Below are 20,598 nucleotides of genomic sequence, written 5' to 3'. Positions count from 1 at the left end.
AGGGGAATGGAGGAAACGAGCGCAGAAAACGAGGGGCCCGTAAGACATTCGTCGAAAGAGGAGGGTATGTAGCGACCGCAAGGGAACGAGCGGAATAGTGTGGGAGAGGAAAAGGCAGAGGAGGAGGAGAGGAAGAAGAATGATCTGGACAACATGCTCGCAATCTCCTGGTCCCTCCTGCTTTCTGTCTGCGCCACACACCAAGCGCCTCACGTGTCGACCCACGCAGGTTAACGCGCAATCCCTTTATGCCGGATGACTCAGCTGTGCTATTAATAATTATTATACCTACGTCATTCTTGCTGGTATTATTTCTCCGCGGATTGTCGGGAAGTTATCTAGGTCGTTGTGATGTTTTAATCCTAACTTAAGACACAGTAAGGGATAAGAGGCACTGGCTACGGAGTAGTGTGGTAGTATATTGGGAGGACTAGGTTCAGGTATGTAGTGATGCCCTAGCTAGGCATACCATGCAGGAGGATCGAGTCAGTGATTTGTGGGAAATTGGTTGATTCTCAATTATGTAGACAAATCGTGAAATACAAGGTTGTGGGATAGTCATTTAGTAGAAATTATAAGCATTAAAGCTGGCTGTTTGTACATGCAAACGCCAAGTGTAGACGCCGCCAAGTGTATAGACAGAATGCCTCTCGGATATATATCCCTCCACTAACGATTCCACTCCACCAGACACCCCATAGATCAAGAAAAGATCCGCATCCAAATAGACTCATGATTAATTACTGTATACGTGCTCAATTAAAGGCACCGAACGACATTGGAGCACTTTACGTCACTCCGATGTCATATCCTTCAGTCGCCGTCCGCGATCTATATAAACGCCCACACAGCCAATCCCCAACACCGCATAAAATACAACTCCAACACGATTAAGACCAACCATATCAACACTTAAAATGCCTCAAAAGAAAGTCCTCATCATCCTCAGTGATGCACACTCGTTCCCCCTCAAGAAAACCCGCGGCCCCGATGCCGACAAAGTCGTCGACGAGCCCTCCGGTTACTTCCTCATGGAACTGGCCAAACCCCTCGAGAAGCTCCTCGCCGCCGGTCACGAAGTCACCTTCGCCTCCCCCAAGGGCCAGGAACCTGCGCCGGATCCCAACAGCGAGTCTCTCCTCGCGTTTGCGGGGAACTTCTACGAGCGTCGCAAGGAGAACGAGCTCATCGAGCGCATGAAGCGCGAGAACGGCTTCAGCCGTCCGCGCACCTTCAGCTCCATCAGTGATGACGAGCTGCCCACTTTTGCCGGCGTGTTCATCCCCGGCGGTCACGCTCCACTGTCGGATCTGGGCGCTGATAAGGAGCTCGGGCGCATCTTAAGGTTCTTCCACAAGGAGAATAAACCCACCGCGGCTATCTGTCATGGGCCGTATGCGCTGTTGAGCACAAAGTATGCCGGGGACGGCGAGTTTGTGTACAAGGGGTATAAGATTACCTCGTGGAGCGACGCGGAGGAGAAACTTATGGAGATGATGCTGGGCGGTGGCATTGAGAAGGTCGCGTCTGATCTGGCGGCCGAGGGAGCTGTCATGGTCGAGGGAATGAAAGAGAAGGTCGGAGGGACGACATTGGATCGAGAATTGGTGACGGGAGGCAATCCTGCGGCAGCAGATGCCCTGGGAGAGAGGTTCCTGAGGATGATCAGTGCGTATTGAGTGAGTGATTATGTATAATATGGTTGTACAATATGGCGCAGGTAGTTTGGAAAGTGACACATGAAGGTGTCATCATCAGGGTATGATTAGATATGTGTCTATCAACAAGTCTAATATTTCCAAGAATAAGAGAGGAGATTGGCGACATCCGCCGATTCAGCAACTTGTAACAGAGAAGGGTATCCGAGTAAATCAACACAATGAGAACAGCGCCCAGCTGCAGATGGACTCCATAGTGACACATGCGTACAAGGAAGGCAAAGTTCACTGCTTGCCATCCTTCGCCGTAGATGCTGTTTGGACGTGACCGGCCTCAGCTGAAGGGTCTCCCTCCTTCACATCAGCTGGGGCCTTGGTTGCCGTCTTCCGGCTCTCCTTGATGACAGCGTCGGCCTGCTGCTCAGGCGTCTGTCCAAACGAGAAATATGAGGCAATCTGCGAAAACAGACTTGGCTCCTCCACCTCTTCTTTCTCCGGCTCGACATCCCAGATCTCGCGGGGGAGGAGTCGATGTGACGATTTCGACAGCTCCCCATGTTTAGCCTTCAGCTGAAGAAGTTCCTTCTCCAAGGCGATCAACGCCAGCCGTTCCGACTTCTGGGAATCCTCCAGTTCAGCCAGCCGAGACGCAACATCTTCCCTGCGGGTGGTTTCCTTCCTCCGTGCCCTCAATGATTCGAACACAATTAGGCCACCGGCAACAAGGAATAGAAACGCCTCACTGATAAAGGTCGCACCGGACTCGATGGCCTTGGACTCGGACAGGGGCCGGATATGTGGTCGGGGAGCGGGCTTTGCGGCTTCTTCGGCGGCTGCTTTGGCACGGGCAATTGCTTCTTCCTCCGCCTTGGTTTCTGCTTCCGTCTTTGCCGTGGGCGAGGTGGGTTTGTGTTTTCGCACTGCGGCTTCGGCCTGTGCTCGTCGCTGCGATGCGGCAGTGTCGCGGATAGTCCCTAGTCGGAGACGCATGTCGAGTTGATGTAAGCCCTGCGCCATGGAGACACAGACTCGTCGGAAACGTTCATGTTCGCGAGCTTGTGCTTTGATTTGGTTCTTCCTGGAGTCAGCATGGGTTTATGGCGGGGCGAGGATGACAGAGCGTACGGCGATTGGCTTGGAGAGGGTTCGAATGACGAGAGAGGAGAGTTTTAGAGTGAGCGACATGGTGAGGGAGGGGGATATGGAGGAAGGGAGGTTGACCACTGTGTGCTGTGATTCACGGCTGTCAGATCATCATGCTGACTGAAATATAAGGCAGCCGTGCGTCATCTATGCAGCCGGGCATTAAAGAGTTATGCAGTGCTGACATCAGCGGCACGGCATGGTTGTTACGGCAGGCGCTCCACTGTTTATCGATTGCCGTTTCGGGAAAACCGTTTTCCTCCACCGACGATTTCTCTCTCGTTTTCTTCTCCTTCACCACCTGCACGCCTCACGCACCTTTGAGCTCCCCCCACTCGCCCTTCGGCCTCGTGTTGGCCTTGGTTGCATAGTCATTGTTTTTGAGCGTCATTGTTGGATCGGTTTGCTTTGGTAAGTCCTCCACCCCTTGGCCTTTATTTTAGTTTCGGGCTTTCTACATCATGTTGCGGGTCGCATCCTGACTGACCGGCATAGAACTACACCTATTATACCCCCTCGCGCTTGTCTAGTAATTGATTGTCTATTTTGTCATAATTGATGACCGCAACGATCGTCCATCGCAGATACCATCACTCTCAATTCGGTTCACCCCCGAAAGCCTAGCGACACCAAATATTGAACCATGGAGGCTCTCTCCCCGCGATCAACAAACCAGATGATCAAGCCCAAAGTGCCGATGGAGAGAAAAGTGTTGGACAAGAATGCGGTTGCGGCACAAACTGCCCAGAAAGCTTCATCATCTAAGAATCATGCTCCCCCACCCCCGTCAATCGTCGTCGAGCCCGAGGAGGATGGCGAGCGATACTCCACGGGTGCGTTCCTTGGAAAGGGTGGCTTTGCAATTTGTTACGAAGGGACACTAGCGCGGAACGGTCGTGTGTTTGCCATGAAGGTGGTCAAGTCAGAGATGGGACAGAAGAAGATGCAGGAAAAGGTCGGTTGCTCTTTGCTTTGCGTAGGACGGATGACCACGTCCAGTAGTTCTCATATTTATGCTAACTGGCTTCTCGGACAGTTTCGCACGGAGCTACAAATCCACTCCAAGATGCGCCACCCGCATATCGTGGGATTCTATCGGGCATTTACTTTTGACAGGTGCATATATGTGATTCTGGAACTGTGTCCAAATGGATCGGTTATGGACATGGTCAGGAAGCGCAAGTGTCTAAGCCTGCCCGAAGTCCGCCGGTTCATGATCCAGCTATGCGGCGCTGTCAAATACCTACACAAGCGAAACGTTGCACATAGAGACCTGAAGATGGGAAATCTATTCCTTGATCAGAACATGGACATTAAAGTTGGGGACTTTGGCCTCGCGGCCATGATAATTTCCGAGAGGGACGAAAAGCGAAGAAAGACCTTATGTGGAACGCCGAACTATATCGCGCCTGAAGTTCTCGACCGGAGCAAAGGGGGCCATACGCAGAAGGTCGACATCTGGTCGTTGGGAGTGATCTTGTAAGAGGCGCACGTTTTCCTGCGCTGATTATTGCCACTAGTGCTAACTTATCTCTAGCTTTGCCATGCTCACCGGATACCCCCCCTTCCAGTCAAAAACGCAGGAGGAAATTTATAAAAAAGTTCGCAATCTCACATATGTCTGGCCTAAGGGAACGGAATGTGCCAATCATATTCCCGACGAAGCCAAATCTCTCGTCAGCTCTTGCCTTAATCTCGCCGAAAACGAGCGACCGGATCCTGATGATATCGTCGAACACCCGTTCTTCAACATGTACGATGGCTGCATCCCCGGACGACTTGATCCCGCATGCTGTACCGCCAAACCCGTTTGGCTACGACCAGATGAGCCTCGTGGAGACCGCATGTTACTTGGTCATAGCTTGGAGTACGACGAAAAGCTCTCTACATACATCGACCATGTCGACGACACAGCCCAGAGGTATCCAATATGCAGAGCGGCCTTCTATACCTTATGTGGAGTGGGCAGGAAGCCGGATGGGACACCCCGTAAAGCTGCTGGCAAGAACTGCTCCAAGTCTGCATTTGCGGAGTGTTTATCTGAGGAGGAAAAGGGCTTGCAGCCAGTAATTCCACTACCCGAAGACATTGTTTATAGATACCCTCACGATCTCGAGACAGATTGGAGTATCCCGGAGTTGGTGTTACCCAGCCGCAGAGACCCCAATTCTCTCGACAGCAGCGTGATGTCCACCAAGACCAACATGACTGCGCGAAGCGACGCCATCTCTGTGTCTCGGACGAAGTCTGCCCTTGCCGCAGCGCAGCAACGTCGGATGGAATCACAGAGCCATGCAGCAACTTTACGCCAGCAAGCGACAACAGGCAGAGGGTCTGTCCGGAAGGTATCGGCTCTCTGTGATCCCCCGGCTGCAAAGGCGAGACCTCTCGCAGATCTCATGGAAGCAGAACCCAGCGCAGAACCTGCTCCGACTGTACCCACTGGAGGACTGGCGGAGCGGCCTATTCGGACGCGTCGTGGGGTAACCGCATCATACTCTGGCTCATTGCGGGACTTGGACCGGAATGTAACAGCACACACCTCCAAATCAAGCACTGAACCAGGCATGCTGACCGTAGGGAAGACACGCTCCCAGTCACGACGACTGGAAGCGGCTACGCAAGAAGCACCCAGGCTGCCTTCCGTGAATGAGCAGCCTGTGTCCTCAACGGTAGAAAACTTGCCACCACGGATGCGCAATACATCACTACGCTCGGCCCCGAAAGAAGTTGAAACAGATCCGGTCAAGCCGAAGCCCGTACATAGGGAGAGACCAAAAAGTACTGTCGTTGACACCGCCCCGCGATCTAAACCGGAAAATCAACCACCCCAGATGAGTCGATCTGGGAGCAAAGCATCAGTGTCGTCCAGTGGAAAACCGCGGTCTTCATTGGGATTGTTCCCATTATTCCACTCTAACGACCCCTGCGAGATCTTACCCAGGACTTCTATGGATGATGTCAACGCAGACCTGCGACACATGCTGGCCAATCTGATACCGCATTCTTCTGTCCGACGCAGAACAGCAGTACGAAAGACACCTCACCCATACGTGATAAAATGGGTGGATTATACCAACCGCTATGGTATCGGATATGTGTTGGATGATGGTAGTGTTGGATGTGTCTTCAAAGCTGAGAACGGTCAACCCGCCAGTGGCGTCGTCTTGCGCGACGGCGAGAAACATATCCGTCGAAAAGCTCGAAGCCAAGACAAACAACAGGCGGTGCCTTTTGTCTATTCCGAAGCTGACCAGCTTGTGCCTCGTCATGGTCACATGGTGGAATTCTATGAGAACTGCCCGGACCATTTAGCCGAAAGTCAAGGTGGGATTCGTCGTGCATTGATTCCTCCGTCTTTATTCGAGGTCAATAGCTCCTCTGGAACGGGGCTGAAAGTACGAAGCAATTCCGGTCTTGAATCTGCCCGAGCCGATGCCGAGAAGATTAAGCGAGTGAAGTTGGTCGATCAATTCGGAAAATACATGATCGGGTCTTTGGGAAGACATGGAGATGAAGCGCTACTTGATGATGAGGTGATGGCCCAAAGCCATGGTCAATTCATCAAATTCTACCAGAGACTGGGGAACGTTGGTGTCTGGGGGTTCGGAGACGGTGCCTTCCAGTTCAACTTCCCAGACCACACGAAACTTGTTATCTCGCCTGGCCGGACACGGAGCTCGTCCCCTTGGATAGATTTCTACCATCTGTCTCCCTCCGCGGCTCGCTATTTATCTGCAAGAGGAAAGATGCATCCCTCCGGGTTCGACACACGAGCAGTAGCCTCAGACGAGGTGGGAACGTTCCTGGGTATTGCTTACAGCACCGGCAGTAGTGCCATAGATGAGCGACTCCAAGATATCCTTGATGCGAACTCTTTCTTGCAGAAGGTTGGTTTCATCAAGGAGGTGTTCAAGAGATGGATCAAGCAAGGTTGCCTGGGTGGACGCCCCCAGGAGCAGGCTCTCCTGTCGGACGGATACTCCGCGAGCTCTCAGATGTTTTGGGAAGGGAGCCAAGAACGTGTGCAATCCGGTGGAGGCGGCAAATTCGTGTGGGTGACTGTTGGCGCACCTGGAGGAGACGGAGAATATCGGTCTATCTCTCTAAAGGAGAAGAAGGAGACCGATTACGGGCACGAGGTGGATGCGCTGAGGGAGCGTTTGCGAATGTTGGGAACCGCAGCGTAGGCTGCCTTGATGGGTTACGACGACATGATTATTGATTCATTTTGAGATAACTCCGTGCTTTTTGTTTCTTGTATAATGAACGATTGATGTTTGATTAAATTAGAATTGGTTCAAGCGATGCTGTAGTCTTCTTAGCATATGCTGGAATGCTGAATACCCCATCGGATGTTGACCGGCCATGGCTGATACACTGCTTATATGGGTCACTCGCAAGAGAGACGACGGGGAAGGGAAAAGGTATCAAGACTTTGACCCGGGCATTGAAGAGTAAATATTTGTATGAATGTATTGGGGGATATCTACATACGCCATATCAGATGTCTCTGTTATTTCTGCAGTCTGTCCCACTCATCCTTCAGAATGGCTGGCAATTCGGCTTCCAGACTCGGTCTGTATGGCTTCCATCCAAGTAGATTGCGGGCGCGTCGGGCTCGTCCTCGAGAGTTCATGCCCCAGCTGAGAGACTCAAAGCCAGCGTACTTCTTAGCCTCGTCCAGATCGATAGGCTCCGCGACAGGCTGGGGTATGTATCCCAAGTCGGTCGCACGCTTGGCCATCTCACGCGTGAGATCGCCCCAGCAGTGCTCGCCATTCTCGGCCAGATAATACGCATTTCCACCCCAGAGTCCGTCGTCCGAGCGACCCTGCACTGCGGCTTCCACAAGGAGCACAAACAAGTCGCTGAGGTCGTGCACATGGACGTTGTTCCAGATGGACAAGCCGGCGCCGATGATAGGGCCCTTCTGCAGCTGGATTGTCACCTTTGCGAGCTCGTAGGCCTGTCGGGAGCGCTGCGAGCATGGGCCGCGGCCTCGCCCTGGCGTTCATATCAGTGCATTGCAGATTTGAAATGGTGATGGCGATGGCGATGGGCAGCTACGGACCGTAGATAGTCGGAGGGCACACAAGCGCCGTCTGGACCACACCCGCGTGTTTGACTCCTGCGTCTAGTACGATCCGGTCCACGTTGCGGTGGAACGCATGGTCAGGCAGATGGGTGAGCTCATCCACCCGATCCCAGTCATCATATACCTTCTCGTCCCGGTCACCGAACACGCCTCTGTCGGTGTCAGCGAAGGTCAAAATGCCAGTGCCGCCCGTGTGCAGCCAGTATCCAGGGTTTTCCTTGGAGTGGCCGGCGGCTAGGCCAGCGGCGATGGCATTCGCTGCGCCGACATGATCAGAGGCATCCGCCGTGTCTGTTGACGAGTTAGCTGTGGATTGACAGAGCAGTCAGCGACACGCACGAAGGACGATGTCTGCGTCGGCGCTCTCCTTCTCTAGGAGCTTGGAGTCATCGAGTCCACCTTGGACGATCCGTACCGATGGGAATTTTGCCTGGACTTCCTTGCTCTTTCCCGCGGAGCGGACGAGCACGGAGATGGCCAAATCGGGGTATTGGGTGGCTAGGACGGACAGGGCGTCGCCGCCGATGTAGCCTGTTGCGCCGGTGCTTGTCTGCAGGTTAGTGTGGACATCGTGAGGCTGTTCGCATGTACATACAGGAAGACTTTGGTCATGATGCAGTTGGTTTTGCTATCAGGATAGTCCAATTGAGTTGATCTATGGAGGCGGCGTTTGTATGATGAATATACGCATTGTCGGTTTGACGTCAATCGCGGGGTCCCCATAGAGTGGATTTATAAGCGGGAGATGTGGAAATTCTCCGAAGAGTGGGTATTGCCCCGATGAAGAGCAGGACAAATCGGTACGATCAGAGATTGCATGGTGGTGTGAATCTTCTTGCGAATGCCTGCAAGCAAGCATATCCTAGGTGCATAGAGAGTAGACGTAGCTGCTGAGGCGTTTGCTATCAATCAGCATACGGCATCTATTACCAGATTGGGTAATCCAGACCGATCCAGGATGACTCCTAATATTAAAACGGTATTCGGGATGCCTTGGAACATAGATCAAATGTTTCCATAGCTGTGCAGAGAAGTGTAAAGCAGAGCGTCTGCGTGAACAGAGTCCATTGTTTCATTATCATCACTTTGCGTGTATACAGGCAAACCCATCACATCGCATTAAGGAGAATAGATATAAGGTACAGCTTGGCAACTTGATAACGACCTGGGCAAGAGCCAAGATAAGATGTACACAGGTTTAAAGGTAGCAAAGACCAATTGATATTAAGTAAAGATACCGAGTATGGTGCCAATGGCCATCCTTTGCTCGCTCTACTGAAAGTAATCTGGTCCGAGCCTTAGACCGAGTTGCGTCTTCCAGTGGGTCCAACATCCTATGGGAGTGAATTTTCTTCCTGTTAGCAAAATTGAAGGATGGTGTGATCTGATTAATAGTCCAACAACCCCGCAAGATACTGAGAGGACTTTGATCAAAGCATCTAATCGGAGGTTAATTTGAGGGTATGTTGATGACGGTTGTGGACGCCCACATATCTGATATTGGAACGCCGATGGCCAATTTGCTTGATTGAAAGCTTATCCGACTATCTCCGCGGGGTGACTGATTTTCCTTGAATCATGATAAGCCTTTTGATTCCCCCATGCAGGGATGTGCTCCGTTTTGCAGCTATGCTATAGCCACTTTTATCCTCGGGGTTTCCGGTCGTCCTTTCTCTCTGGCCTATATAAGCGGGGTTCATGCATCCACTTTGTCTCACAGTTCGGATTTCTCAGTAAATTGCGTTCATCCAGGAATAGGATCCGTCATGGCTGAGGAAGAACCGCATCTGGCCCCAACCCCCGAAATCGCTGAGCGAAATATTGAGGCGCAGAGTGCGTTTGCTTCCACCCTCGTGGCAGATGTAGAGAAGTCAATTCGCACCAAAGAGTTGGGTCCAAGCAAGGCGTATCCAGATGCAACTGCTATCACAGTCAGCACTCCTGATAATCAGGCTGGCGGAAATGCCGTCTACGCAGCAAAAGCACGGCTCCTGAACCAAGCGCTGATGGATATGGGAATGGGCCGATACCAATGGTTTCTCTTTATCATCACCAGTGTTGGCTGGTTTCTTGACAGCGTATGCTGATTCTTCTGCCTTTATATGGGTAGTCAGCTAACAATGTCTAGTTCTGGATGATGTCCTTTGCTGTCATTGCGCCATCCGCCTCCAACGAAGCTATGTTCTTCTATACCGGGGATAAAACACCATACCTCTTTGTCAGTTTGTACGTCGGATTGACCATTGGCGGAACTGCGTGGCCTTGGATGTCCGACTTCTTGGGTCGCAAATGGATCTTTACCAGCACGATCGTTCTCATGGGTATGGGTGGGTTGGTCGGTGCCGGGTTACCATCGTTCACCGGGCTTTGTGTCGTTGGCTTTGTTGTAGGGTTCGCGATTGCAGGGAATCAGGTGGTTGATGCTATCATTCTATTGGAATGGGTACCGCCATCGCATCAGTTTTTGGTTGCAGTGCAAAGTGTCTTCTGGGGACTGGGTCAGCTCGTTGCTGCGGCTGTTGGATGGTGAGCTTCTCAATTATGGTTTGTCAAAATAGTAACACATACTAATAACCAGCAGGGCATTCATTGCTGGATACACATGCGGTACTGGCCCGGATGCCGTCAGCACTGAACAATCTATTTCCGGCCACGCAGCACGGTCCACTGACTCGTCATCTCATTCGAGCCAGAGCAGTGCTTCGTGCCATTACGTATCAAACAAGGGATGGCGCTATGTCTGGTGGACGTTCGGTTGCATCACCCTTTTCCTCTACCTATGTCGTTTCATATTCCCTCTTCGAGAGACACCCAAGTACCTGATCTCCAAACGCCGCGATGCAGAAGCTGTCCAGCTCGTAAATGACATTGCCACGTATGGCAAACGTCGTACATGGCTGGGCGAGACAGCGTTTGCTCGGATTGACTCGACCATTGATGCAAGCGAGTCCCGTCGTCAACCGCGCTTGCGCTCCCTCATTCTTGCCTTACGTCCGATTGGCCTCCCGATCCTGTGTCTCCTGTGGGCTGTCACAGGATTGACCTTCATCCTGCACCGAACCTATATCAGCAACTACCTCGCCGCTCACAGCGTCCCCGCTGTAACTGCCAAGACAGTCTCGAGAGACTACCTCTATAGCCGCTATCTCTACACAGCCATCTGCGCTATTCCGGGTCCGCTTGTGGCTGGTCTGCTCGTGCAAGTCAAGTTGCTAGGGCGTAAGCGCACCGGTGCTGCCCTCGCTGTGCTAACGGGCCTGTTCATGCTCCTTGCCACAGTGGCTCGGTCACGCAATGCCCTACTGGCGTTCGAGTGCATTATCTCCTTCCTCCAATTTGCCGAAATTGCAGTCCTGACATTGTACACGGTCGAGATCTTTGCAGCCCCCATCCGCGGCTTTGGTATGGGGGTTATGGGATTTTTCTGGGGCCTGTTCGGACTGGTGGCTATGATTATTACCACTTTTTCAGGTTCTGCCGTAGCTGGTGGCGCTGCTGTTTGGTTTTCTGGTGCGATTTGGATTATAATGGGAGCTGGGTGGCTAATATTCCCCGAGACGATGGGGAATGCTGCGGCTTAGGCCGTTATGGAGGGATGATGAGATATGCTGTGGGAGATTATGTGGTCACTGATGAACTATGTGATTTATGTTCATTAGGATTAACCATTATTAACATGAGTGTGTAGGAGCAAGGCAAGGAATAATCGATTGCAAACACCAGCAATGCATACGCGGTCACAGACCGATGAACACCAATATTAGAAAAATACAGGCATTAGGCAGGAAGCCTCCAACTCAGAAGACCTGACATCAATGCTTTTCCAACGAGCGTTCCGGAATTGTTACCGGGCTGTGATCACGAGCATCTCGCGTCGAACGCGACGCAGGCGGCAAAAAGGATCGACGATTATACCCATCGTTCGCCGCGTAGCGGTTCTCGCCACCGCTCTTTGTAGCCTCGATTTCACGCTTGACGCCCTCGTACATACGCTCGATTATCTGAATTTCCTCCTGGACGTCGAGATCACAGCCGTTCAAGCACAGCTCCCGCTCCCGCTGCTCGACGTATTCGCGGATGTTGCGCCATTCGTTCTGATAATGCTTGAGTCGGTCTGGGAGCCCGGATCCCTTGAGGTAGGTCAGCACGCCCGCCATGATGGTGTTGATAGCACCGAAGGCCGTGACGGCGGAGTGCGGGCCGGACGCGGCGCCCAGAGCGGTCAAGGCTGCTGCAACGACGATCTGAATCCCCAGACACGTGTTGATGAGGATGCTGAAGAAGCGGTACCTCTGGGCAGCGGATTGCTCGGCGCGGACGACACGCGTGTAGATACCGACGTTGGGTGCTGTGCGGCGGAGATGGTGCAGCGTTGTTAGCGCCGGCACGCTGTCGATGCCGGTCAACGCACGAAAGACAAGCAGCTTGTCTGTCGGTGGGATTAATGTGCTCTCGTCGGTCCGCACGATGGTCTGTCTCTTCGCTCTGACTTCGGGGTCTCCACCGGCCGCCATCGGTGGCACGCCTCCTTGCGGAGCGAACTGCGGCAGCGTCGGATCGTACTCATAGTGGTTGAAGAGGGCGGTTATGATTCGCCGCGTTAGACTTCTGCGGTATGGTTCGCTGGACATCTTTGGTGGCGACGGGCACTAGGGTGTGGTGGGAAGCCTCAGTGCTGGGGGTCAAGATGAACCGGATTGAAGATGCAGAGAGAAGAGAGACGAGACGAGGCAGAAGGAATACGGTCCCCCTATTTCTACGAGGGTTTGTTTGTCCTCCTTCCCCTCATGGTGGAAAGTTTTTTATTAGAACGGACGGGTTTGGTATTTTCTTTTTTCCCGTGCTGCAGCTCCCTGACGTCCCGTCAGCTGGATCCAGTTAGTCTGGCGTCTACAGGTGCCACAAATTTCTCCAAAGGGCAGTGATGCCGGACAGGACGGTGTGCGTGACGGGGAAGAGATATGAATGCGCATCAGCTCGTGAGGGTCTCATTGGTTGCTCATCGGGGACTTGAACCTTGACGAAAGGGCCCAGACAGCCGGACCTTGCGCAGTTTGGCCGGTTGGGAGATCAGCAGTCGGACACCACCTCTCCATCACGAATCAGCGGGATGAGCGGATATGGGTCAAAGGCTCGTGGAGGGAGCAAGACCCTGGCGTGGAGGTGGCCCACACACCAATCTGCCAAATACCCACAGACAGCCATGTGTGAAGTGCAATGCTCAGGACGCTAAGATTCATGTTTCCCCAAGAGGGTGATTTGGAATGTGTCATTCCTGGTGGGCCCAGAGAATGAATCAGGGATGGAGTTGGCTTAATCGAATCATTATTGGAGGAAGACATGCGCTTCTCGGGTCAATTAGCCGTGATGAAAGCTGCTAAAATGCGATGTGCATCCTGCAGACTAGATTCGACTTGGTCAGGCGAGAGGTGGAGGGCTTGACTCGTCTCACCCCGTATTCTCTCGTACTTTATTTCTTTCAAGTGCGTGGGAGATCCAACGCCTGACGGCGGGATCAGACAGAAAGATACCTCTTTCTGGGATGCATAGGTATTGCCGCTCACAAGCAGTCTAGTTGATAGCGTCATCAGGAAGAACTGTATGCACGAACTGAGATCCGTGATTCCGATCCCAAATGCCGATCGTGGACGGGATGGCGGGCTGAACCCGACGCGAGGTACACTAAGCGGGCTTGGCTGATACTGGCGCGAACCGTGGATCTGAAGCCGTCAAATGTAGTCTTCCCGTCAGCTGGGTCAAAGTTCAGGCCATCCACGAATAATCGAACGTCGTAGATTATGGTCGGGAAAGGTGAAATGTAGGTGATGCTTGCGAGGCAGTTTCATGCTTCTGCAGCTGAACATTCATCAGCTCTGGCTGACTAGTTTTTGATTAATATTCCGTACGCCATAATATGCCACAATACAGTTTGTTTCTATCATGTGGATCTTGTCCTGCATACTTCTGTCGCTTCATCGGATTTGCTCCTAATCCCACGTCATGATCTGCTTCTTCAGGGGAAAAGCCGTGCCCTTATTGATCGACATAGCATCCGTACTGCGTATTCTGTGAGACTGAGTGAAGGCAGTTTACTGCGTAATTTGGTAGTGACAGAGTTACATGCTATGGAGCAATCATGTCGATGTTTGGGTGATTCAGGTGGAAGATCGTTGGTCGCTCTACCGCCAGTGGTCTTGCATAAGCACAAGCACGACATAACTAATACCTTCGCTACCACATTGCCTTGAGAAGTACATTTGCGTCATGTCAGCCTTCCGCAAATCTTTGTCTCTCGTTTTCCCTACAGATGTGCTATATACTATACATTCAAGTGCACTTATTGGGCCTCTTTATTGGACTTCTTGAGAAACATGCGGCAACCAAGGTTCCGAGCTCCGGTACACGATGGAAGGGAAAGTGGCCGTGTCCACAATGACGATGTGGCTTGTAATGTAGACAATGACAGTGATGCTAATAGTACAGCTAGCCCCTAAAAGTATAATCGCATATAGTGTAACAAGGTAGGCTAACTAATAGGATCAGTTCATCGAAGGGACCCTTTCTCTGCCCTTATCAAATCGAAGCCTTTTTAAGCCCTTAAAATCAGCTGTATTTTTTTCTCCCTTCGATTTTGGGTACTCAATGTCTGAAAGACCTGTATACAGGCTCATACAGTATAGCACAAGCGGCATGCCCTAAAAGGAAGACATCTTATGACCAACAGTAGTTGCTTTTTTTTTTTTATTGGGATTAGGATGACCGTTGCAATCAGAAGTGGATGAGAATTGGCTCTCGGAATACGGGAAGATGAGCTCCCCCAACTTTTGGTGCCTTTGGAGAAATTTCGCCTAGATGACACTACTCCGAATATTAATTTCTCCCCGATCAGATCATAAAATGACTGTTAGAGACCAACATGCGTCAAATTTCGTTGTAGGAATTTGTGTGGAATAACATGAACATGCTGGGGGCATATCCCTTCAGATCCATAATACGCTACAGTGCGTCTAAGAAGAAACATGAGATATATAAATAGTGCCTAGGGTTGCGTACGAATGGAACTTCAGACTCTTCGCCAATACACATAGATTTTGGGTAGCTTCCCCAGCGGAATTCCCTTCTCTTTCCATGCAGCAGAGATGCTGGTGGGTAAATGATCTGTTGGTTCTATTAGGGAATTGTGTCGAGCTAGTTCCTAGTATGTCAAGAGCCGGTGTGGAAGCTGTTAGGCTGGGTGTGTAGTCCTTCAATATGAGAGTGGCCACTATATAGGGGAGCTAACGCCAAAATCACTTTTTCCACGGTTGTAAGATGTGCCTAATGTTATCAATAAGCAACATGGCTATAAACGGTTAGAATTGTCGAGATTTCGCCCCGAACATTTATATAAGAAGGCCATTAAGCCCTGATCAATCAATTAATCATTCAACGATGCTGACGTACAGGTCTTATCGCCGGAGCCTGAGGTGATACTTCGACCATCTGGCGAGAAGGCCACGGCTAAAACCGAGTTTGAATGGCATTCTAGCGTCTGTCTGTTCGCACCACATGACTTATCCGTTCGTGGTAGCGCACTAATCCATGGCGAACGGTGTTTTTCAAATATTTTCCGAACCAAACTTGACGTTGGCGTGAATACCAACCCCGAGGCGTAAAGTTGGAGCGGGGCAGTATTAGCAATTTGAATACTTCGAAGGACAAACCGATTCGCGTCATTGAAAAACATTGAATACTCAGAATTGTTTTCACTCTATCTCATCATTAGTAACGGCTGAAATGCTGACTGGGTGAAACTGACATGAATTCTTGAGTGCAGTGTGTTTAACATATTAACAGCCTCAGATATCACTCTCATTAAGCTCATAACTTCCAGCCAGTGAAGAATTTCAAACCTAACGCATGCTTGATATGAATTACAAAGGTGGTAAGCTCTTCGGGACATTTCATGCGGAAGATTCGCCTGAGGCTTCCAAGGCTGAAGTCATAGAGCAGTGCCGGAAAAGGCAGGATATTATCAAACGCATCACGCAGCGGTCTGTAATAGGGCGAGGTCCGCAGCTTGTGAAAGTCTCGCCGTTTAGAGCCGGTGCTGATCCGGTTGACTCATTTGAAAGCCTGCAGTCGGTTCTGTTCGAGCTGGTACTTCCGGATCTTGTATTAGATCATCCGGTCTCTGAGAGGCATCGAACTGTCATATTTTTCGGCTAAAGTTTGTAGCAAATGTGATAGTATAGGATTGTTGTCGTACAATTAGGCTCTATTTTTAGTCAATGAGGAAGGTGGGGTGACTAGCGTATAACAAAAACGAGCAGGCCACCCTAAAACCCGATAATGCGAGTAATGCCCATCTCTCAGACTGATTACTATGTGTTTGAATTCTTTTTCGGGACTCTTAAGCTAAAATTTGAGATGATGCTGGAAGAAACGACAAAATCTCACAGAGGATTTCCACTGGAGCGGCATCAAGTCGCGCTTTTGCAGTTGAGACTGCCGGAGGGACATTACAGCTGGAAGAAATAGTTCTTTCCATTTCATTTATAGTTTACTTGTTGTTGAGGGAATGAGTTCCACTAGATATATGACAGTGGATGACGGGTGCGATGAAGAAGCTGTAATTTGCTTGGAATCATTGTCAGTCAGATTCGACTTCGGTTTTGTAGTTGCGAGTAGTGTATTGAACAGTTTAGTGTTTTCAGTCTTGCATTGTATTACTTTAAGGCACTAAGAGTCCACTGCCAAGCACCATATAGCCCGTAATATCTTACACGAAATTCCTCCCCGGTGTTGCTAGGTGTTTTAAACGTGCCTTTAGCTCAGAAATAAGCTGTAAACCATGTCACTGTCTCTGAAATAAATTAAGAACTAGCACCTCGATGTCGGGGTATACAACTGGCGCATTAGCCGTACACTTAGACCTGAGCAGTGGTGTAGCATAATCAACAACTATAGAGTACACGAATCAGAAACCATTAGACAAGCATCACATCATATTTTCGAAGCATGAACGTGAATTGGAGAAGACAAAGCCTAGCCTTTGTCAGACTCTACCTCGGGCAGCCGAGTAAATCCATTCGAAACCCTCCGCTGCGATTTACTTCCGTAGTCAACCGAGTACGCCACGGTCTTCGAAATACCGCTCTTATGGGTCAGAGGTCCCGACCTTAGTTCAGCTTCGCTGGGCGTTTTGTACTGATGCGGACGTCCAGTGGAGGCTTGGCCAGTCGAAACGCCAAGAATTCTGGGGAAGAATCGGATAAGCATCGCACGAGAGGCCGGGAGACAGGCACAAATGATCGCAATCTGACACTCAATAACAGACCACCGGTTGAGGGCCTCCATTTCGTCTGCATTCGCCTGTTAGCCACGTCCTTTCAAGCAGAGAAACAACACCAAATTGGTACAAACATGTTGGGTTTTGCTTCGAACTATTCTGCGAAAAGACAACAACCCGGACAATCCCAACAACTGTTAAGCTACGCCAGCCGTCAGCAGAGAGAATGCAAAGCGATCAAGAAATACACCAACATCAACCCCGACGCAAACATAAGCACCACCCCTATCTTCTTCTGCCGAGATAGATTCAACTTTGAAACCTCGTATATGGGCATTACGACCATGACAGCGTCGACGACAATATTGACGAATCCGTTCGCGAATGTTGCGGCGGTGAAGTTAACACATTTGCCGTGTTCCAGTCCCTGCCATTGGGTCCAAGCGAGGTGTACGGGAATACAGTGGAAACTATCGACAAGCATCCAAGTGATGGCAATGGCGGAATTGATCCCAATCATAGCGTATGCGGTGCAGCGGAAGACAGTGGACTGGAAGATTCGGAGGAGAAAGAGGCAGACGGAAATCTTAGCAAGGGACATCAACGCTTTGTACGCCAGAACAAAGGCATAGAAATGCTGGGAAGACAGTCAGTGTCAGTCAACTGGATACAGGCCAGTATACCTACTTTGTAGGCTTTGGTGATATTCTGCTGGGGGTAGATATCCCATACATTTTTTCCAAATCCGTACTGAATCACTGGAATATTCGTTAGGCGTGCGCTGACTGAGGCGAAAAATAGGGCATACTTGAGATATTGACCGAAAAGACAACAACTGCCAGGGACTGTCGATGTTAGTGGCACCGGTAACCTAGGACGAGAGACTCACATATGCTGCAATTATAGTGTAGTCGTCCGAACCCCAGCCTCCTCCAAGGCGCATTATTTTGGCTCCCATTCGAAGGATGAAAAGGATTGTAGCGATGGAAAACGGGATTATCGTGCCGGCATCGGCTTCAGGATAGCGCTGGGTAATAGGGACGCCACATGAGCGAGAGTTTACGTATTTCGCCACTGATTATTGTTAGATATGATGTGTTTGAATTCCCTTATGAAAGCATGGGACATACGCAGCCCATCTTCCATCGTGCAGTTGGCTGCGATGCAGCTGGAAAGGGCCGCCTGGTAGTTCTCGTCCGCACAGAGACATGCTGTGCTGGAGCACGCCGTGCTCCTGATCAAACCCTGCTGACAGCCAAGCTATTTTACGTTAGACACTGGTTGATAAGGTGTTTGGGTGCATACAGCGCATGAAGGAGAACCCAGATACTCCGCTGCCACAGTCCAGATGGAGCTCATGAAGATAAAGATACAGACGACATGATGCAGGCGCATTCTGACACCACCTGGTCCGGTTTTCAGGATGCTGAGCTGGGTCGGTTCTCAAAAGAACAGATGAAGTATATATATCAGTTATAGCCGAGTAGGGGATGGTCGCATTATTAACAAATGGTTCATGTGTAGAACCAAATCGGAGCCCCCCCTTTCTCCATAATGGACGCTGTCGTCCGTCTCCTTGGGTCTTAGCTCGGTGTAGAGATCTTCGACCGGATTCCGTGCTATCGGCCCCTTGACGCATGTAACTCGCAGTCTCGTGCTGAGCCCGTACCGATCCGTGTGCGTCTGTGGATGCGCCAGTAGGATGGAATAGCGTGGGTCTAGCACAGAGGCTTTGATCGTCGATCGACATCCACTATTGGTGATGCGAACAACCGGCAAAGCTTATAGAGAAAGTCTGTTGCAGAGAACATTCCAGCTTCAGCAAGTTCTCCGGCATATCGGGCGTGTGTCCCGTCAATTGTCAACGAGGACCGTCTAACTACTCCACCGGTCCACTTTTGTTGCGTAACCTCAATCAGGCATGATATGCATGATCCAGGCAACATATAAAAACTTTGACATGGCTGCTTCGGGCTGAACCGATACAGTCGAAATCCACCAGCGAGAAGGCCAACAGTTGCCTTCTTGCACCAGACTCGTCATTGTCGGTGGCTATGGATTTGAGATAACAAAACAATACAAAAACATACAACAGCCGGGATTCGCTGGTGGTCACCCACCCAACTACTAACCGGCCGGCGTGTGGCTTAAGTATGGCTGAGCGGACGGGAAGCCCTGTTCTCCACACCCTATGGTCGTATGTGGAAGAGAAGATGTTTAAGTGACTCTAGAGTATCAGGCTCGGCCAAAAAGGATGTTAAAACATGCAACAGCTGGAATTCGCCGGTCGTTATCCACCCAACTACTAACCGGCCGGTGTGTGGCTTGGGTGTGGTCAATAGTCGAAATTTCATCTAGGGCATCTACCACTAATGTTGTGTTGGAATTAGCGCATGCAGGAGACCCTACCATATCCCAAATATGAGTGCGCGCTCACATAGTCCCTTTAACTATTTGGTTTAAAAGTCTTGTAACCCCAATCTAGTGCGACGTTGCTTTGGACTGTTTCAATGATAATAGTATCTGAATTCACAACTATCAACTTGGAACCCCAGCATGCGAGAACATGTTATGTTGGGACACGTGGATGGCAAACTGGTGGATCGAAGTTCTCTCTAACTACCTAGAAGGAGCGAAGCTCCATACAAAATGTACATGGGCGAGCTCCTGCCCGGCGAGGCGCTAGGCCTACTGGGCAGGTTGAGGTGCTCTGCACCGACATGTTATATCCTAGTAAATGAGACAGACCCGTCCTGAGACTTTCCCCAGTTACCTCTAAGAATCTTAGTCTGTATGACATTAGGTTAGCCTTTTTCTTCAGCCTTCTACTTTCTGCTGACACTAACATGAAGGTAGCATGCCTTGCCGTAATTCGGGGCATAAACATCATTGCTGCATCTCGGGTTCTTTGCACAACGACTGGCGCATTCCTTCGCCGAGGTGGCACTCTTTTTATCGACTAAAACCATGCAGGTCAGTATTTATATATTGGATAGTTATAATGTCTCCAGGGCTTACTATCTCCTGGTTGATTTGTAGTTCAGTTGCACTTGATCTTTAAAGAAGAGTTGTATTCGAAGTAAATTTCTCCATTACCGGCAGGGCACTTAATATTAAATGCACCCCGACCCTGTGTACATGTAGCCGGTTGATAGTAGGTATTCAGGGGGCAACACTGATCCTCCTGAGTAGTAGGATCAGTATATTTGTTTCCTGCAGATTCCTTAGGTCAGGTAAGCCAAAGATTCTGCTGCTCTTACTTACCAACACACTTGGGGCAAAAAAACGTCAGCTTTGGAGAGAGGCTGCTGATTTGCGCTTGCAAACCCAAGGGCAGTAACAAGAAGGTAAGCCTTGAAAAGTTGCATTATGGCGTGGGCAGGTACAGACGCAACAATGTAAGAAGAGCTAGTGGAACTGCTTGGAGG

General features: G+C 50.5%; 7 protein-coding genes across 7 annotated transcripts; 3 read left to right on the top strand and 4 right to left on the bottom strand.

Annotated features, from left to right (window-relative positions):
- Positions 1 to 1,175: 1,175 nt before the first annotated feature.
- Positions 1,176 to 1,690, top strand: BDV59DRAFT_177893 (class I glutamine amidotransferase-like protein). Its single transcript, XM_073689684.1, has one exon. The coding sequence runs from the start codon at positions 1,197 to 1,199 to the stop codon at positions 1,677 to 1,679; it is 483 nt and encodes a 160-aa protein (XP_073548024.1). The 5' UTR covers positions 1,176 to 1,196; the 3' UTR covers positions 1,680 to 1,690.
- Positions 1,691 to 1,707: 17 nt separating this feature from the next.
- Positions 1,708 to 2,897, bottom strand: BDV59DRAFT_177892 (OPA3 family protein). Its single transcript, XM_073689683.1, has 2 exons — positions 2,784 to 2,897; positions 1,708 to 2,732 (listed from the first exon to the last, which is right to left on the bottom strand). The coding sequence occupies exons 1-2, from the start codon at positions 2,841 to 2,843 to the stop codon at positions 1,944 to 1,946; spliced, it is 849 nt and encodes a 282-aa protein (XP_073548023.1). The 5' UTR covers positions 2,844 to 2,897; the 3' UTR covers positions 1,708 to 1,943.
- Positions 2,898 to 3,090: 193 nt separating this feature from the next.
- Positions 3,091 to 7,151, top strand: BDV59DRAFT_177889 (uncharacterized protein). The gene is made up of 4 exons (XM_073689682.1): positions 3,091 to 3,212; positions 3,297 to 3,756; positions 3,838 to 4,280; positions 4,339 to 7,151. Exons 2-4 carry the CDS (start codon positions 3,445 to 3,447, stop codon positions 6,989 to 6,991), a joined length of 3,408 nt encoding a protein of 1,135 aa, XP_073548022.1. The 5' UTR covers positions 3,091 to 3,212; positions 3,297 to 3,444; the 3' UTR covers positions 6,992 to 7,151.
- A 166-nt stretch (positions 7,152 to 7,317) lies between these two features.
- Positions 7,318 to 8,511, bottom strand: BDV59DRAFT_201848 (uncharacterized protein; the record flags this gene model as incomplete). Its single annotated transcript, XM_073693907.1, has 4 exons — positions 7,318 to 7,808; positions 7,876 to 8,190; positions 8,239 to 8,444; positions 8,495 to 8,511. 4 exons carry the CDS (start codon positions 8,509 to 8,511, stop codon positions 7,318 to 7,320), a joined length of 1,029 nt encoding a protein of 342 aa, XP_073548021.1.
- Positions 8,512 to 9,665: 1,154 nt separating this feature from the next.
- Positions 9,666 to 11,480, top strand: BDV59DRAFT_193127 (major facilitator superfamily domain-containing protein; the record flags this gene model as incomplete). The annotated part of the gene is made up of 3 exons (XM_073692170.1): positions 9,666 to 9,977; positions 10,028 to 10,425; positions 10,481 to 11,480. The coding sequence occupies 3 exons, from the start codon at positions 9,666 to 9,668 to the stop codon at positions 11,478 to 11,480; spliced, it is 1,710 nt and encodes a 569-aa protein (XP_073548020.1).
- A 102-nt stretch (positions 11,481 to 11,582) lies between these two features.
- BDV59DRAFT_177885 (uncharacterized protein) lies at positions 11,583 to 13,110 on the bottom strand. Its single transcript, XM_073689681.1, has one exon. It carries the CDS (start codon positions 12,528 to 12,530, stop codon positions 11,712 to 11,714), a length of 819 nt encoding a protein of 272 aa, XP_073548019.1. The 5' UTR covers positions 12,531 to 13,110; the 3' UTR covers positions 11,583 to 11,711.
- Positions 13,111 to 16,926: 3,816 nt separating this feature from the next.
- BDV59DRAFT_201845 (CFEM domain-containing protein) lies at positions 16,927 to 18,565 on the bottom strand (the record flags this gene model as incomplete). The annotated part of the gene is made up of 8 exons (XM_073693906.1): positions 16,927 to 17,243; positions 17,305 to 17,372; positions 17,425 to 17,807; positions 17,858 to 17,928; positions 17,979 to 18,015; positions 18,060 to 18,244; positions 18,301 to 18,430; positions 18,476 to 18,565. The coding sequence occupies 8 exons, from the start codon at positions 18,563 to 18,565 to the stop codon at positions 16,927 to 16,929; spliced, it is 1,281 nt and encodes a 426-aa protein (XP_073548018.1).
- Between the last annotated feature and the right edge of the window lie 2,033 nt (positions 18,566 to 20,598).

The sequence above is a fragment of the Aspergillus ambiguus genome (genome assembly GCF_047715705.1).
Source record: "Aspergillus ambiguus strain CBS 117.58 unplaced genomic scaffold BDV59scaffold_15, whole genome shotgun sequence".
Taxonomy (NCBI): Eukaryota; Fungi; Ascomycota; class Eurotiomycetes; order Eurotiales; family Aspergillaceae; genus Aspergillus; species Aspergillus ambiguus.
Note: the sequence above shows the minus strand (reverse complement) of the source record. Positions and strands in the feature narration are given on the sequence as shown.